This window comes from Penaeus vannamei, chromosome 20 (genome assembly GCF_042767895.1).
Source record: "Penaeus vannamei isolate JL-2024 chromosome 20, ASM4276789v1, whole genome shotgun sequence".
NCBI classification, from domain to species: Eukaryota; Metazoa; Arthropoda; class Malacostraca; order Decapoda; family Penaeidae; genus Penaeus; species Penaeus vannamei.
The window spans coordinates 39,925,082-39,940,081 of NC_091568.1; the positions used below are offsets into that span (position 1 = coordinate 39,925,082).

At 40.8% G+C, this 15,000-nt stretch overlaps 2 protein-coding genes across 2 annotated transcripts; both read left to right on the forward strand.

Annotated features, from left to right (window-relative positions):
• Positions 1-6,027: 6,027 nt before the first annotated feature.
• On the forward strand, positions 6,028-10,192 carry LOC113821256 (glutathione S-transferase 1). The gene is made up of 4 exons (XM_027373748.2): positions 6,028-6,169; positions 6,768-6,974; positions 7,320-7,461; positions 9,569-10,192. Exons 2-4 carry the CDS (start codon positions 6,775-6,777, stop codon positions 9,878-9,880), a joined length of 654 nt encoding a protein of 217 aa, XP_027229549.2. The 5' UTR covers positions 6,028-6,169; positions 6,768-6,774; the 3' UTR covers positions 9,881-10,192.
• Positions 10,193-12,661: 2,469 nt separating this feature from the next.
• LOC113821236 (glutathione S-transferase 1) lies at positions 12,662-14,353 on the forward strand. Its single transcript, XM_027373724.2, has 4 exons — positions 12,662-12,801; positions 13,058-13,264; positions 13,492-13,633; positions 13,886-14,353. Exons 2-4 carry the CDS (start codon positions 13,065-13,067, stop codon positions 14,198-14,200), a joined length of 657 nt encoding a protein of 218 aa, XP_027229525.1. The 5' UTR covers positions 12,662-12,801; positions 13,058-13,064; the 3' UTR covers positions 14,201-14,353.
• The last annotated feature ends 647 nt before the right edge of the window (positions 14,354-15,000 follow it).

Genomic DNA, 15,000 nt, shown 5'->3' on the forward strand with positions numbered 1-15,000 from the left:
GTTTGTGTGTGTGTGTGTGTGTGTGTGTGTATGTTTGTGTGTGTGTGTGAGAGAGAGAGAGATAGCGAGAGATAGCGAGACAGAGAGAGAGAGAAACAGAGACAGAGAGGTAGCGAGAGAGAGACAGAGAGATAGCGAGACAGAGACAGAGACAGAGAAAAAGAGAGAGATCAAAAATACGAATATCAACACCAATACAATCTACCTTTTCACGATTTTACAATACACAACCATATACCATTACCCTTATACTAAACCACCATCATCATCATTTAACCAGTACCCTAAATATCCCCAATATCTATTTCTCAATCGCAGCAAAACAGTGTTGGAGAAGCAAGAGGACTGCAAGCGGAAGCAATAGTTAGTGTGGCGTCACCAGGGCCCCGGCTGAAGCACAGGCGAAGGCAGTATACTGTACAATGGAACTGCTTTGTGGTTGGTTAACGGCCCAGAGGGGAAGGTATGGTGAACAACACTGTGATTTCACTGTAAGGTGTGTCTTTCTTATGTTTTTTAAAGTTTTGTGATTTGGATAGGGCATAATTTGATGTATTTCCTGAGTATCTGGTGTTTCGTTGGTTTATTAATGAATTATCATGACCATCGCTGTTGCCAGAATCATCACGATCATCGTTATTGTTGCCAGAATTATCATAATCATCGTCATTAAAATTAGAGCCAAGTAGGACACTCCATCATCATCAAAATCACCCACGTCACCATCGTCGGAATCATCACGACCATCATCATCATCGTCATCGTCGTCAGAATCATCATCATCGTCATCGGAATCATCATCATCATCGTCATCGTCATCATCATCATCATCATCATCACCATCATCACCATCATAATCATCACCACCATCACCATCACCATCATCATCATCAATCATCACCATCACCATCATCATCATCAATCATCACCACCATCACCATCACCATCATCATCATCAATCATCACCACCATCACCATCATCAATCATCACCATCATCATCATCATCACCATCATCATCATCACCATCACCACCATCATCATCATCCTCATCATCATCATCACCACCATCTAGTGCAGTGCAACATCTGCGGACAAGCGGTTATCGCACGCCCCTCCCACCCACCCCCCCCCCTCCCCCCCCCCCCTCCCCCCGGCCTGCAATACAAGCACGCGGGTGGACTTAACGCGAGAGAGAGAGAGAGAGAGAGAGAGAGAGAGAGAGAGAGAGAGAGAGAGAGAGAAGACAAAACAAGACAAGACAAGAGAGAGAGAGAGTGAGAGAGAAGAGAAGGCGAGACAGCAGAGAGAGAGAGAGAGAGAGAACGAGAGCGAGAGAGAAGAGAGAGAGAGAGAGAGAGAGAGAGAGAGAGAGAGAGAGAGAGAGAGAGAGAGAGAGAGAGAGAGAGAGAGAGAGAGAGAGAGAGAGAGAGAGAGAGAGAGAGAGAGAGAGAGAGAGAGAGAGAGAGAGAGAGAGAGAGAGAGAGAGAGAGAGAGCAGAGAGAAGACAAGACAAGGAGAGAGAGAGAGAGAGAGAGAGAGAGAGAGAGAGAGAGAGAGAGAGAGAGAGAGAGAGAGAGAGAGAGAGAGAGAGAGAGAGAGAGAGAGAGAGAGACAGAGAGAAGACAAGACAAGGAGAGAGAGAGAGAGAGAGAGAGAGAGAGAGAGAGAGAGAGAGAGAGAGAGAGAGAGAGAGAGAGAGAGAGAGAGAGAGAGAGAGAGAGAGAGAGAGAGAGAGAGAGAGAGAGAGAGAGAGAGAGAGAGAGAGAGAGAGACAGAGAGAAGACAAGACAAGGAGAGAGAGAGAGAGAGAGAGAGAGAGAGAGAGAGAGAGAGAGAGAGAGAGAGAGAGAGAGAGAGAGAGAGAGAGAGAGAGAGAGAGAGAGACAGAGAGAGACAGAGAAGACAAGACAAGGAGAGAGAGAGAGAGAGAGAGAGAGGAGAGAGAGAGAGAGAGAGAGAGAGAGAGAGAGAGAGAGAGAGAGAGAGAGAGAGAGAGAGAGAGAGACAGACAGACAGACAGAAGAAGACAAGACAAGGAGAGAGAGAGAGAGAGAGAGAGAGAGAGAGAGAGAGAGAGACAGAGAGAGAGAGAGAGAGAGAGAGAGAGAGAGAGGATATGGCCGAGGAATGCAAGTGCAATTGCAACCAAACCTTTTGCAACTGAAACTGCTGCGGGCGGACTATGAACTCCTATGAGCTGGTACAAACTCCATTGTTTTTTTTGTGTGTGTGTGTGTGTAATTGTATTTTTTCTCGTATTTTCATAATCGTGGTTTTTTTTTTTTTTATGATGCTGTATTTTTTTCATTTTTATCATTTTCATTGCAAATTTTTTAATTCTTTTTTTTTTGTAATGGTTGTATTTTTTCTCGTATTTTCATCATCGTTTTTTTTTTGTAATATTTGTATTTTTTCTTGCATTTTTATCATTATCATTGTTTCTTTTCTTTTCTTTTTTTTTGTAATGTTTGTATTTTTTCTCGCATTTTTATCATTGTCTTTTTTTTTTGTAATGTTTGTATTTTTCTCGCATTTTTATCATTGTCTTTTTTTTTTGTAATGTTTGTATTTTTCTCGCATTTTTATCATTGTCTTTTTTTTTTGTAATGTTTGTATTTTTCTCGCATTTTCACCATTGTCAGTTTTTTTCTTTTTTTGTAATGTTTGTATTTTTTCCCGCATTTCCATCATCGTCATTGCCATTTTTTATTTATTTATTTAATTTGTTTATCATTATTTATTTATTTATTCATTTTGCGAATCATGGACGCAAATATCACCATTGTCACCACTAACAAAACTATCACCCCCCCCCCTTATCATTAAAACAACCACTGACATTTCCACTAAACATTATCTTTTATATCAACGATCCCTCAACTTCTCACATTACAAAAGACTAAATGTCCAAAGAATCTGGCAACCCTGAGCTCTCGTGTACCCAATGACCCTGTAAACTTTTTTTTTTTGTGTGGGGTGCCATCAATGCTTTATTTATTTATTTATTTTCATTTTATTATTTTTTTCGGAGGGGGGGGGTGGGGGGAGAGGTGGGAGGAGAATGGAGGGAAGAGCGAAGGGGAGGGATATGAGAAATAGGAGAGAAGGGAGAGAGAGAGAGAGATAGAGATAGATAGATAGAGAGAGAGAGAGAGAGAGAGAGAGAGAGAGAGAGAGAGAGAGAGAGAGAGAGAGAGAGAGAGAGAGAGAGAGAGAGAGAGAGAGAGAGAGAGAGAGAGAGAGAGAGAGAGAGAGAGAGAGAGAGAGAGAGAGAGAGAGAGAGAGAGAGAAAGAGAGAAATAGAGGGAGAGAGAGAGAGAGAGAGAGAGAGAGAGAGAGAGAGAGAGAGAGAGAGAGAGTGAGGGAGAGAGAGAGAGAGAGAGAGAGAGAGAGGGGAGGGAGGGAGGGAGGGAGGGAGGGAGGGAGGGAGGGAGAGAGAGAGAGAGAGAGAGAGAGAGAGAGAGAGAGAGAGAGAGAGAGAGAGAGAGAGAGAGAGAGAGAGAGAGAGAGAGAGAGAGAGAGAGAGAGAGAGACATAGAATAGAGGAGAGAGAAAAAGAGAAAGAGAGAGAGAGAGAAAGAGAGAGAACAATAATGTACAAACACCTCCCTTACTTTCACTCACTGCTTGCAACCGGACAGTCTAAAATTAGTTCATGTATCCGCGAGCACAAAAAAAATTCCTGTCTGCCACATTCACTTCTCACAAGACTTCAAAACCACGTGGATCCTTTTACAAAAAAATATGATAATGAATAGATAAATAAATGATAATGATAATAGATAAATGAATAAATGATAATGGTAATAAAGGGAGAAATACATGAGTAAATTAATAAATAATGAAATATGTGGATATGACTGCTTTGAGAATAGGCGCAGATAATTTTCTTTACCTTATATTTTTTTATTAAATTTTACAGTCAACATATTGGAAATAATAAACAATGTAATTCATCTTGATTTGAATTTTTATTTTATTGCTTGATGAAGTCAATGCTGTAATGGATAATTATATTGTTATTGTCAATGTTCATTTTATATAACCAATACAATCATCGGATACGGTATTAATAGCATCAATAATGATTGTAATTCTCATGATTATCACAAGAATAAAAGTTATTTAATGCAGTCATCATCCTTATCACTATGCCAAGGTCACGTGATCGAGTGAAATTACAATGTCACGTTTTCTTTGTCATTGTGAATCGATAAGATTGTTAACGATAACTAATTCATTCTTATCAACAGTCGGTGGCTTTCTTTATCTCTCTCTTGTGTCTTATATTTCTTCTATTTTCTCTTTAATACATTTTCGTATTTTGTTCTCGTTTTGCCGTTTCTTTATCTTCACTGATCATTGTGTTTGTGTTTGTTTGTTTGTTTGTTTGTTTGTTTGTTTGTTTGACAGCACAATCCTTCGGCCGGTTTGCTAAAGTAATGCAAGGCATACAAGGGAAAGAAAGAGAAAGAGAGAGAAAGAGAGAAAAGGAGAAAGAGAGAAAGGGAGATAGAGAGAGAAAGAGAGAAAGGGAGAGAAAATGAGAGAGAAAGGGAGATAGAGAGCTATCTCTCTCTTTCTATAGATATATATAGAGAAAGGGAGATAGAGAGAGAAAGAGAGAGAAGGGAGATAGAGAGAGAAAGAGAGAGATAGAGAGAGAAAGAGAGGGAAGGGAGACAGAGAGAGAAAGAGAAATAGAGAGAGAAAGAGAGAGATAAAGGGAGAGACATCGATATACAGACACGGATATACACAGAGATAAATGAATACCTATCTATCTATCAGATATATACACACCTATCCATCTATCCATACGGTAGATAAGCATGTCTGGACAGATAGACATGCATTTACTTCAGTGTATATGCATGTCTGAATGAATGAATGTTCATAAGGTCGGGCCTCACATAATTCTAACAAACCGGTCGCTTATCTTACGTTATACTATCAAAAGAGATAACAAAATGCGCGTAGATCAGATAACATGAAAACCTTTGAGATATGTAATTTCATATTTTTTTGCGGTGACGCTTTGGTTTCAGTGAGAAGTGCCTTAAAATAGATATCTCAAGAATATCGAAGTTATGGTAATTCTGGAAGTAAATGGTTTATAATCAGATTAATTGTCCTATTTCAACTTTTATTTTATCCTTTTATTTATCAATTTTATCTATTCATTTTTGTATTTATTTTTTTATTTTATTTATTTAAGGGGGATGGTAGGGAGGGAGGGAGGGAAGGATGGATGGATGGATGGAGGGAGGGAAGGAGGGAGGGTGGGAGGAAGGAGGGAGGAAAGGGAGGGGATGGGAGAGGAGGAAGGAAGGAAGGAAGGAAAGGAAGGAAGGAAGAAATAAATAAATAAATAAATAAATAAATAAATAAATAAATAAATAAATAAATAAAGGAAGGAAGGAAAGGGAGGGAAGGATGGAGGGAGGGAGGGAGGGAGGAAGGAAGGAAGGAGGGATGGAAGGAAGGAAGGAAGGAAAGGGAGGGGATGGGAGGGAGGGAGGAAGGAAGGAAAGGAAGGAAGGAAGGAAGGAAGGAAGGAAGGAAGGAAGAAAGAAAGAAAGAAAGGAAGGAAAGGGAGGGGAATGGGAGGGAGGAAGGAAGAAAGGGGGGTTAGTAAGGTAGTGAAAAGGGCAAAGAGGGAAGAGCAAACGGAGGACGAATGCCGTTCAGGACTGACACATATCCAGCCTTTCACCTTTTCAAGCACGGCTCTCACGCCTTAGAAAGTGGACAGAAGAAGGGCATGAAGAAGAGAAGGAAAAGGAAAGGGGGAGAAGGAAATAACTTGCAAAATTAGTTGAAGCGAGGGATGAGGTCCAAGGTTGGGGTGATCCTTTACCCTCCCCCCCACCCCACCCCCCATTCTAACAACAACGAACAAGGAATTGGGGGAGATATTACAATAATTTATCTTACCAACTTGAAATATTACAATCACTATGTCGTTATCATTTTTTTTTTATAAGACAAAAATATATATTTCTCATTTTCTTTCTCTTTAAGGAGTTGCAAACTCAGCGTGAGAGGTGATGTAAACTAAGCGTGACGGTTAAAACTAAAGATAAAAGACACGAGAAGACGTTATCATCACCTGCCCGAACAGAGGCAGCTCAGCTTACCAACGAGGAGGACGCAGACCAGAATAAAGTAAGTTGAGACAAATAACATACTGTTTAGCAAGTATAACGCTGCTAAAACTGATTCTATTTAATGTCAGATATTCTAAGAGATTGTGGATTGGTGTCGTTTATTTATCTTTTATCTTGGAATATCTTTTATATATATTTTTTTTTATTTTGGAATGAGCGTCGAGGTGATAAAAGTAGGGAAGAGTTTTGTGTGTTAGGGATTCGTGACTGGAAATTGCATTGCAAAAATCTTTCTCATCTGTCTATCGACTATCTGTCTCACCAACAATGACATTTAGCCAAATAAAAAACATGTTGTTATTATAATCATCATTATCATTATCAATACTATTATGATCATTATTATCATTGTTATTATCATTATTATTATAAGTATCATCACCATTGCTATTATTATTATTATTATTGTCATTATCAACATTATCGTTATTAGTAGCATTGCTATTATAATTGATATTATCATTGTCACCATCATCATGATTATTTATTCTTTCAATTTCTTCGTATATTTCTTATTAATCTCTCATCTATCTATCGCCAAGAAAGACACTCAGACGAACATATAGCATATAATCATTTTCTCTGTCTCCTCGCAGAGCCAAGATGCCCATAGACCTATACTACATGCCTCTGTCACCTCCCTGCCGGTCGGTACTGCTGACGGCCAAGGCAGTGGGCGTCGATCTCAACCTGAAGCTGCTCGACCTCATGACGAAAGAGCAGATGAAGCCCGATTTCGTGGCCATCAATCCCCAGCACAGCGTTCCTACCATGGTCGACGGGGACCTGAAGCTGTGGGAGAGGTACGTGTGTGAGAAGCGCTGTTGTTCTTGTCTTGTGGCTTTGATAGGCGTTTTCGTAATGGTTTCTACACTCACAATGGATTCACAGTAGTGCTTAACGTAGCAGAGACTTTCCCGAGCAAATATTTATGCTATATCTGCCGTTAAATCATGTAAGCTGACTCCTCTTCACAAAGTCATGATAGCCCCACAGAACAGCTTTTTTAGGTGTCCCCATCACTCCATCCAAAACACGGGACCCAAACTAACCAAAAAAATCCTCCCACTGACATAAATAATCCCCCAAATATCACCTAAGTACCACACCTCCTTGAACAACCACAATTACAATCCTTATGTCTCCAGCCGCGCCATCTGCACCTACCTGGCATCCAAATACGCCAAGGACGACTCCCTCTACCCGTCCGACCCGAAGACGCGCGCCCTCGTCGACCGCCTCCTCTACTTCGACATGGGAACGCTCTACCAGAGATACGGAGAGTATGCGGTGAGCGGTTCCTCTGAATCTTGCTTTACTCATTTTCTTCGGTTACTCACTCTTGTTTCAGTTATTATCCTCGTTGATGTTGTTATTAATCATTATCGCTATTTCTTCTTCTTCTTCTTCTTCTTACTATTATTATTATTATTATTATTATTCGTATTACTATTATTATTGTTATCATTACCATCATTGTCATTTTTACGATCATTATCCTTATCATAAATAATATAAAAAGTTAGGTTGGGTTGGGTTAGGTTAGGGTAGGTTGGGTTAGGTTAGGGTAGGTTGGGTTAGGTTAGGTTAGGTTAGGTTAGGTTGGGTTGGGTTAGGTTAGGTTGGGTTAGGTTAGGTTAGGTTGGGTTGGGTTAGGTTAGGTTGGGTTGGGTTAGGTTAGGTTGGGTTGGGTTAGGTTAGGTTGGGTTAGGTTAGGTTGGGTTGGGTTAGGTTAGATTAGCTTGGGTTGGGTTAGGTTAGGTTGGGTTAGGTTAGGGTAGGTTGGGTTAGGTTGGGTTAGGTTAGGGTAGGTTGGGTTAGGTTAGGTTGGGTTAGGTTAGGTTAGGTTAGGGTAGGTTGGGTTAGGTTAGGTTAGGTTAGGTTAGGGTAGGTTGGCTTAGGTTAGGTTAGATTGGGTTTGGTTAGGTTAGGTTCGGTTCGGTTGGGTTAGTTTTGGTTGGGTTAGGTTGGGTTGGATTTGGTTAGGTTAGGTTGGGTTAGGTTAGGTTGGGTTGGGTTAGGTTAGGTTAGGTTGGGTTAGGTTAGGTTGGGTTAGGTTAGGGTAGGTTGGGTTGCGTTGGGTTAGGTTAGGTTGGGTTAGTTTAGGTTGGGTTAGGTTGGGTTGGATTGGGTTAGGTTAGGTTGGGTTAGGTTAGGTTGGGTTGGGTTAGGTTAGGTTAGGTTGGGTTAGGTTAGGTTGGGTTAGGTTAGGTTGGGTTAGGTTAGGTTAGCTTGGGTTAGGTTAGGTTGGGTTAGGTTAGGTTAGGGTAGGTTGGGTTAGGTTAGGTTAGGGTAGGTTGGGTTAGGTTGGGATAGGTTAGGTTAGGGTAGGTTGGGTTAGGTTAGGTTGGGTTGGGTTAGGTTAGGTTAAGTTGGGTTGGGTTAGGTTAGGTTGGGTTAGGTTAGGTTAGGTTAGGGTAGGTTGTGTTGTGTTAGGTTAGGTTGGGTTGGGTTAGGTTAGGTTGGGTTAGGTTAGGTTGGGTTAGGTTAGGTTAGGTTAGGTTAGGTTGGTTTAGGTTAGGTTAGGTTGGGTTGGGTTGGGTTGGGTTAGGTTAGGTTGGGTTAGGTTAGGTTATGGTCGGTTGGGTTAGGTTAGGTTGGTTTAGGTTAGGTTAGGTTAGGTTGGTTTAGGTTAGGTTAGGTTGGGTTGGGTTGGGTTGGGTTAGGTTAGGCTGGGTTAGGTTGGGTTGGGTTAGGCTGGGTTGGGTTAGGTAAGGTTAGGTTAGATTAGATTAAGTTAGGTTAGGTTAGGTTAGGTTAGGTTAGATTAGATTAAGTTAGGTTAGGTTAGGTTAGGTTAGGTTAGGTTAGATTAGATTAGATTAGATTAGGTTGGGTTAGGTTATTACGTGGAGAAGCCCTGCTCTGTCTGCTTCTGACCTCTCTGACGGGCGAGTAATAATAAGCTGAAGGAGGAGGATTCCTTAGTGTAAGGAGAGGAAGAAAGGCTAAGGGCAGCTAACTACCTGAAACTGAAGCAAATAAGTGTAATAAAGAAGGGGTTACAACGTGCCATTTTATACGGCCGGTGGAAACCCTCGCAAACGAAGCAGAAGTCCTGGCCAATTTCAGACGCACACGGACAACATGGATGCCGCGTGATCTAGGACAACATGGATTTATATCTATGCCATAAATGTATGCTATAATCATTGTTATTATTATTGTTATCATTATTATTACTACGATCATCATTATCATCATTATTTTTGTTCTTATCTGTTATTATCATTACCAATTATTATTATCATGTTCATTACAGTAGTATTGTATTGTTGTCATTGAAATTAGTATCATCTCACCAATACCATTACTATTTCCTTCCATTTCTTCATTTAAAACATGCTGATATTCAGCCTCCATTATTAATTTCCTAATATCCCCCCCCCCCCTCCAGTATCCCGTGATGTTCTTCGGGCAAGAGAAGGTCGACCCGACGAAGCTGGAGAAGCTGCACGAAGCCCTGGGCTGGCTCGACGGGTTCCTGGCCGGCCACGACTGGGCCGTCGGCAACAGCGTCACCGTAGCCGACTTCGTCCTGGTCGCCTCCGTGTCCACCTTCGAGGTGAGCGGCATCGACCTGAGCAAGCACAGGAACGTGACGGCGTGGCTGGCGCGCTGCAAGAACGGCCTGCGGGGCTACCACGAGGCGAACACCCCCGGCGTGAATGACATCGCCAAGATAGCCAAGAAGTTGGTGGGCAAGTAGGGGCGCGGCGTCTGCGAGGGCGGTCTCGGGAGCGGGGGTTCACCTGCTCGGAAAGGCTCTATCACGTGTAAAACTTAATCAACCAAATAGCTAGACAAGAGAGGAAGAATGAACGGAGATTTAGCATAACAAAAGAAATGCATCGTTAACAGCTGTGCACTTAATGAAACAGAAGTGAAGATTAAAGAATGGATGGTGGAGCTCATTATACTATTATATTTCCTCTGTTGTACTTTGCCCAAAATATGTTCGTTACAAGATCTGCCGGAATCTAGCGCTCTCTTTACCAAAATAAAGGTGACCGTTACCGTATCTTTAATGTCCTAACCTTATCTGACCTTGACCATAAACTGAACTGAATCATTGATCAAATGCTTGTTTTCATTCACATCAACTTCAACCACACAGCTTAGTCGCTTTGGCAGCAGAAATACGATACGAACTTCAACTGTCCAGCCAAATATTTCGAGAAATATTTCGAGAAATATTTGTCACTGATCCGTTAAAAGCATTCACGTGTTCGTATCTTATCAGTCCAAGCCTTTGTTTCGGCTTCGGTTGAGGCTAATGGGAACTAATGCGCTTATCTACGGATTGAAAAAAGTTGTAATATCTAGTGAGCGGTATTTCTGACACATCAGTAATATTCTTTTCTCAGTGTGATCAATGAATCAATTATTCAAAATTATCTGCCGCCTCAGCAGATAAGGCCGTTAGCGGCGAATACCTTGTGGAATTAAATGTATGAGAATTTATGTGAGCGTGTATATACATACATACGTAAATACAAGCACAAACGTATACACAAAAATGAAAATGAAAACAGTCACAGTACAAACAGAAAATGGACGTTTATTTTCCATTTATAGATAGATAGATAGATTTTTTTTCATTCATAATTCGGTGGTAGTAGTAAGGGTGCATGTATAGTGTTTCAGTAATTCTCATTCTTTTATTCATTTTTTCATTGGTATTAGGTTGAACTTCGGAAGTATAAGCGACATATCGATTGTTTTATGTTGAGCTTGACATTACACAATGATTCTCACTCTAGAATAAAAAATAGATAGAATTTTAAACTCGGATCTTTGGCACGGTCTTCGCATAGAATTGAAACAGCTATCGCATCCTTTCCATAACATGCAAACATTACCATAGGCCGTAGGTGCCATTAAAAAATATATACCTAACCATACCTGTCTGTCTGATGAATTTAAAGCACTTCTAAGCAGGTATAATAAGTGCAAATGACTGAACACCAACTCTATACTCAAGGGCTTTTATTATTGAAAAAAATGTTAAAGAAAACGATTTGATATGGATAACTAATACTATTCTTTTGCATACAAATGGATGTAGGCCTATTACATGAGGATAATTAAAATGGTTAACCTAATGTTCGTGTGATTAAATACATATAAACCCGAATATTATATCCACCAAGGGACCATCTCCCCCCCCCCTCCTACCCCCAGTTTGGAGCGTGGGAAAAAATCAACAGCTGTAAATCTCGCCTTTCATTTTAATTCAAACATATCCTATTATAATTCTCAAAATTGGACCGACATGTTCTATGTATGTTAGGACTACATAAGTATAATAATTTTGTACCAATATTGTCCTCTACAGTTCAGTAGTTCTTCACAATCGGATTTACCTTTAGAAAAAAGTAGTTTTAAGTTTATTGTCTTTGTGATTCAGTGGATTTACTAAACGTTTCAGACAAGAGTATGTACATTCAGTGCAATAAATCAGTTTTTCTTTAAATATATATATATATACCATTATTAGATTTCCTTAAAAAGAAGATATAACGAAATTTGCCAAGTGTCCAGATTTTTAATATATATATACCATTATTAGATTTCCTGAAAAAGAAGATATAACGAACTTTGCCGTGTCCAGATTTTTAATATATATATACCATTATTAGATTTCCTGAAAAAGAAGAAATAACGAAATTTGCCAAGTGTCCAGATTTCCAACGGCGTTTTCCCAGTTCTTTGTTTACATTCGGTTCGGCACCGGTCAGCGTTCGAACTTCTCCAGCAACTCAGATACGACAGCTTCGTAATGTTGCTTTCGCTGGAGCATCGGAGTGCGCATGGCAAATCAAAGACCGTATTTTTAGAATTTCGGAAATAGAATGCTAAATGTAAATTCCGTAAAACTGAAAAAAATACCCACCAGAAAGTAGTCACTATGTCAACCAGTCCGAAAATGAAACGATTAAAGGAAATAAAAAGAATTAAAAAAAAAATCTAAGGTAGATCTAAGGCAAGAATATTTTAAAAGTATATCGGAGGAAATCACGACCATCGGACGGTACAGCGGACGGCTAAAATAAATAAATAAATAAACATACAAAATTCGTCTTTTGTGAGATCCTTACTTATGGAATGTAGGATTAAATATGTGATACGAAGCGCAATTATATAATTTATATCCTGAAAAAAAATCTTTTACTTATCCCTAACCATTTTCTTTTTGAAATGAGTGGAGCAAGGTAGGCATTTTCCGAGACGGCCCCCTAAAGGCCAAATGAACATTCCACAAAAGTTGTGTTATTCATACTTGAAGCAAAAGCAGATTAGTAACACTGAACATAAATATTAATATCAAACACTCGCACATATTTGTTTATAATCAGGTTGTGATATTTCAGTGGCATTTGTATGTGATTCTGATAATTGATTTTACCAGCATTAAATATTACCACAACGGGTTCGTTAACATTTTTTATGATTAGGATAAGATACAATTATCCTTTTTTTCTTTTTTAACAAGCTCATTGTAAGATGTATTGCAAAGTAACCGTGACGGTTAAAACTAAAGATAAAAGACAAGAGGAAGCATTATCAACTCTTTAGTGCACAGACGCACCTCGGCTTTCAAGCGAGAAGGACGCAGCCCAACAGAAAGTAAGTTGTGATACATTACGCTGTTTATTAAGTACAATGGTGCTAAATTTTATGATCTTTAAGGTCAGCTCTTCCAAGAGATTGTTAGTATATGTTATCGTTTGTTTAACTATTTAGTTTCATCTTGGAATGCGTGTCGAGATGAGAGTAGGAAAGAGTTTAGCGTGCAGCGGCCGCGTCTGCAACAATCTTTTACTTCTCATCTATCTGTCACCAACAGCAATGTACCTTATCATTTTTCTCTGTCTCCTCGCAGAACCAAGATGCCCATAGACCTATACTACATGCCCATGTCGGCTCCCTGCCGGTCGGTAATGCTGACGGCCAAGGCAGTGGGCGTCGATCTCAACCTGAAGCTGCTCGACCTGACGGCGGGAGAGCACATGAAGCCCGAGTTCGTGGCCATCAATCCCCAGCACTGCATCCCCACCTTGGTCGACGGGGACCTGAAGCTGTGGGAGAGGTACGTGTGTGAGAGGCGCTGTTGTTCGGGTCTCGTGTCTCTGATCTCAGACGTTTTCGAAAGGGTGTCTAAACGCATAGTGGATACACAAGAAGGTTCAACATCACAGAGACTTTCCTGACCCACACTAATCCTAGATCTTCCCTTTGCCATATCAAATAGCCCAAAATATCATGGAAGTAACACAGCTCTCTTAAAAACCAAAATTGCAATCCTTATGTCTCCAGCCGCGCCATCTGCACCTACCTGGCATCCAAATACGGCAAGGACGACTCCCTCTACCCGTCCGACCCGAAGACGCGCGCCCTCGTCGACCGCCTCCTCTACTTCGACATGGATAGGTTGTATTTCCGCTTCGGCGAATATGTGGTGAGTGGTTCCTCTGATTCTTGCTTTCATGCATTTTTTTTCGTTTATTCGCTCTTACAGTTATTTTTTCTATTGTTATTATTATTATGATTTCAAAAGATACTTCCTATTTATTGCACTGTTTGCAAATGATAAGTATTCATGCTTGTGTACCATATTCATATAATTAAAGACGAAAAAAATCGGCGATAAAAATGTATGATAAACACATAACTGACTGCTCTGCCCCCCCCCCCCCCGCCCCCCCTCCAGTATCCCGTGATGTTCTTCGGGCAGGAGAAGCTCGACCCGGCGAAGCTGGAGAAGCTGCACGAAGCCCTGGGCTGGCTCGACGGGTTCCTGGCCGGCCACGACTGGGCCGTCGGCAACAGCGTCACCGTGGCCGACTTCGTCCTGGTCGCCTCCGTGTCCACCTTCGAGGTGAGCGGCATCGACCTGAGCAAGCACAGGAACGTGACGGCGTGGCTGGCGCGCTGCAAGAACGGCCTGCGGGGCTACCACGAGGCGAACACCCCCGGCGTGAATGACATCGGCAAGATGGCCAAGGCGAAGCTTGCAGGCAAGTAGGGGCGCGGCTTTTGCGAGGGCGCCACTGGGAGTGGGAGTTCCTCTCGAAAAGGCTCTGTCACATGTAAGACAATCAACCGAGAGAGGGAGAGTGAACGGAGATTTAGAATGACGAATACTACTGCTTTTCCCCAAAATAAAGGAGTGACAGTTGCCGTATCTTTAATTTCTTAACCTTATTTGATCTTGAGCTTGAGCTACAAGAACTTTTTTTTCAAATGCTAATCTTAATCCTCATCCATTTCGACCATACATCTTAGTCTACACAGAAATACGATGAGAACCTGGATTCCTGGAACCTGGAATTATACCAACTGGAGGAAAAAGGTGGGTTGGGTAAGAGGCTAAGGCAGTAAGTTATGACACTTTTCTGAAGACGTTTACTGTAAACAAAGGTGATTGCTTATCTTTTTATTCTAATTGAAGTTAAAGTGAATTATTAAAGCCTTAATTCTGCTCTATTTGGACCGTGTAAACTTAAAACACAAATCAAGCAAATACAATCATAAGTACATACGACTATGAAAAGGTTAAAAGCGTAAAGGCAATTACTAAACAAGGTAAAAGTAAAGGAATTATTAGAAAATCATACACAAAATAATAAGACAAAGTTAAAACATTCTTTAAAAGAAAACTTCCCTCGTTTATCCACTGTAAAGATTATTCTGCTTTCCTCCTAGCCAGCTCTGTGCAACATAGCGCTCTCTCCTTTGCAGATAATCAGCCTGTTTGTTAGAATTGTGCGAGGCTCGACCCAGTAAATATACATATATACGGACCTGCATTTACACAGCAATAAA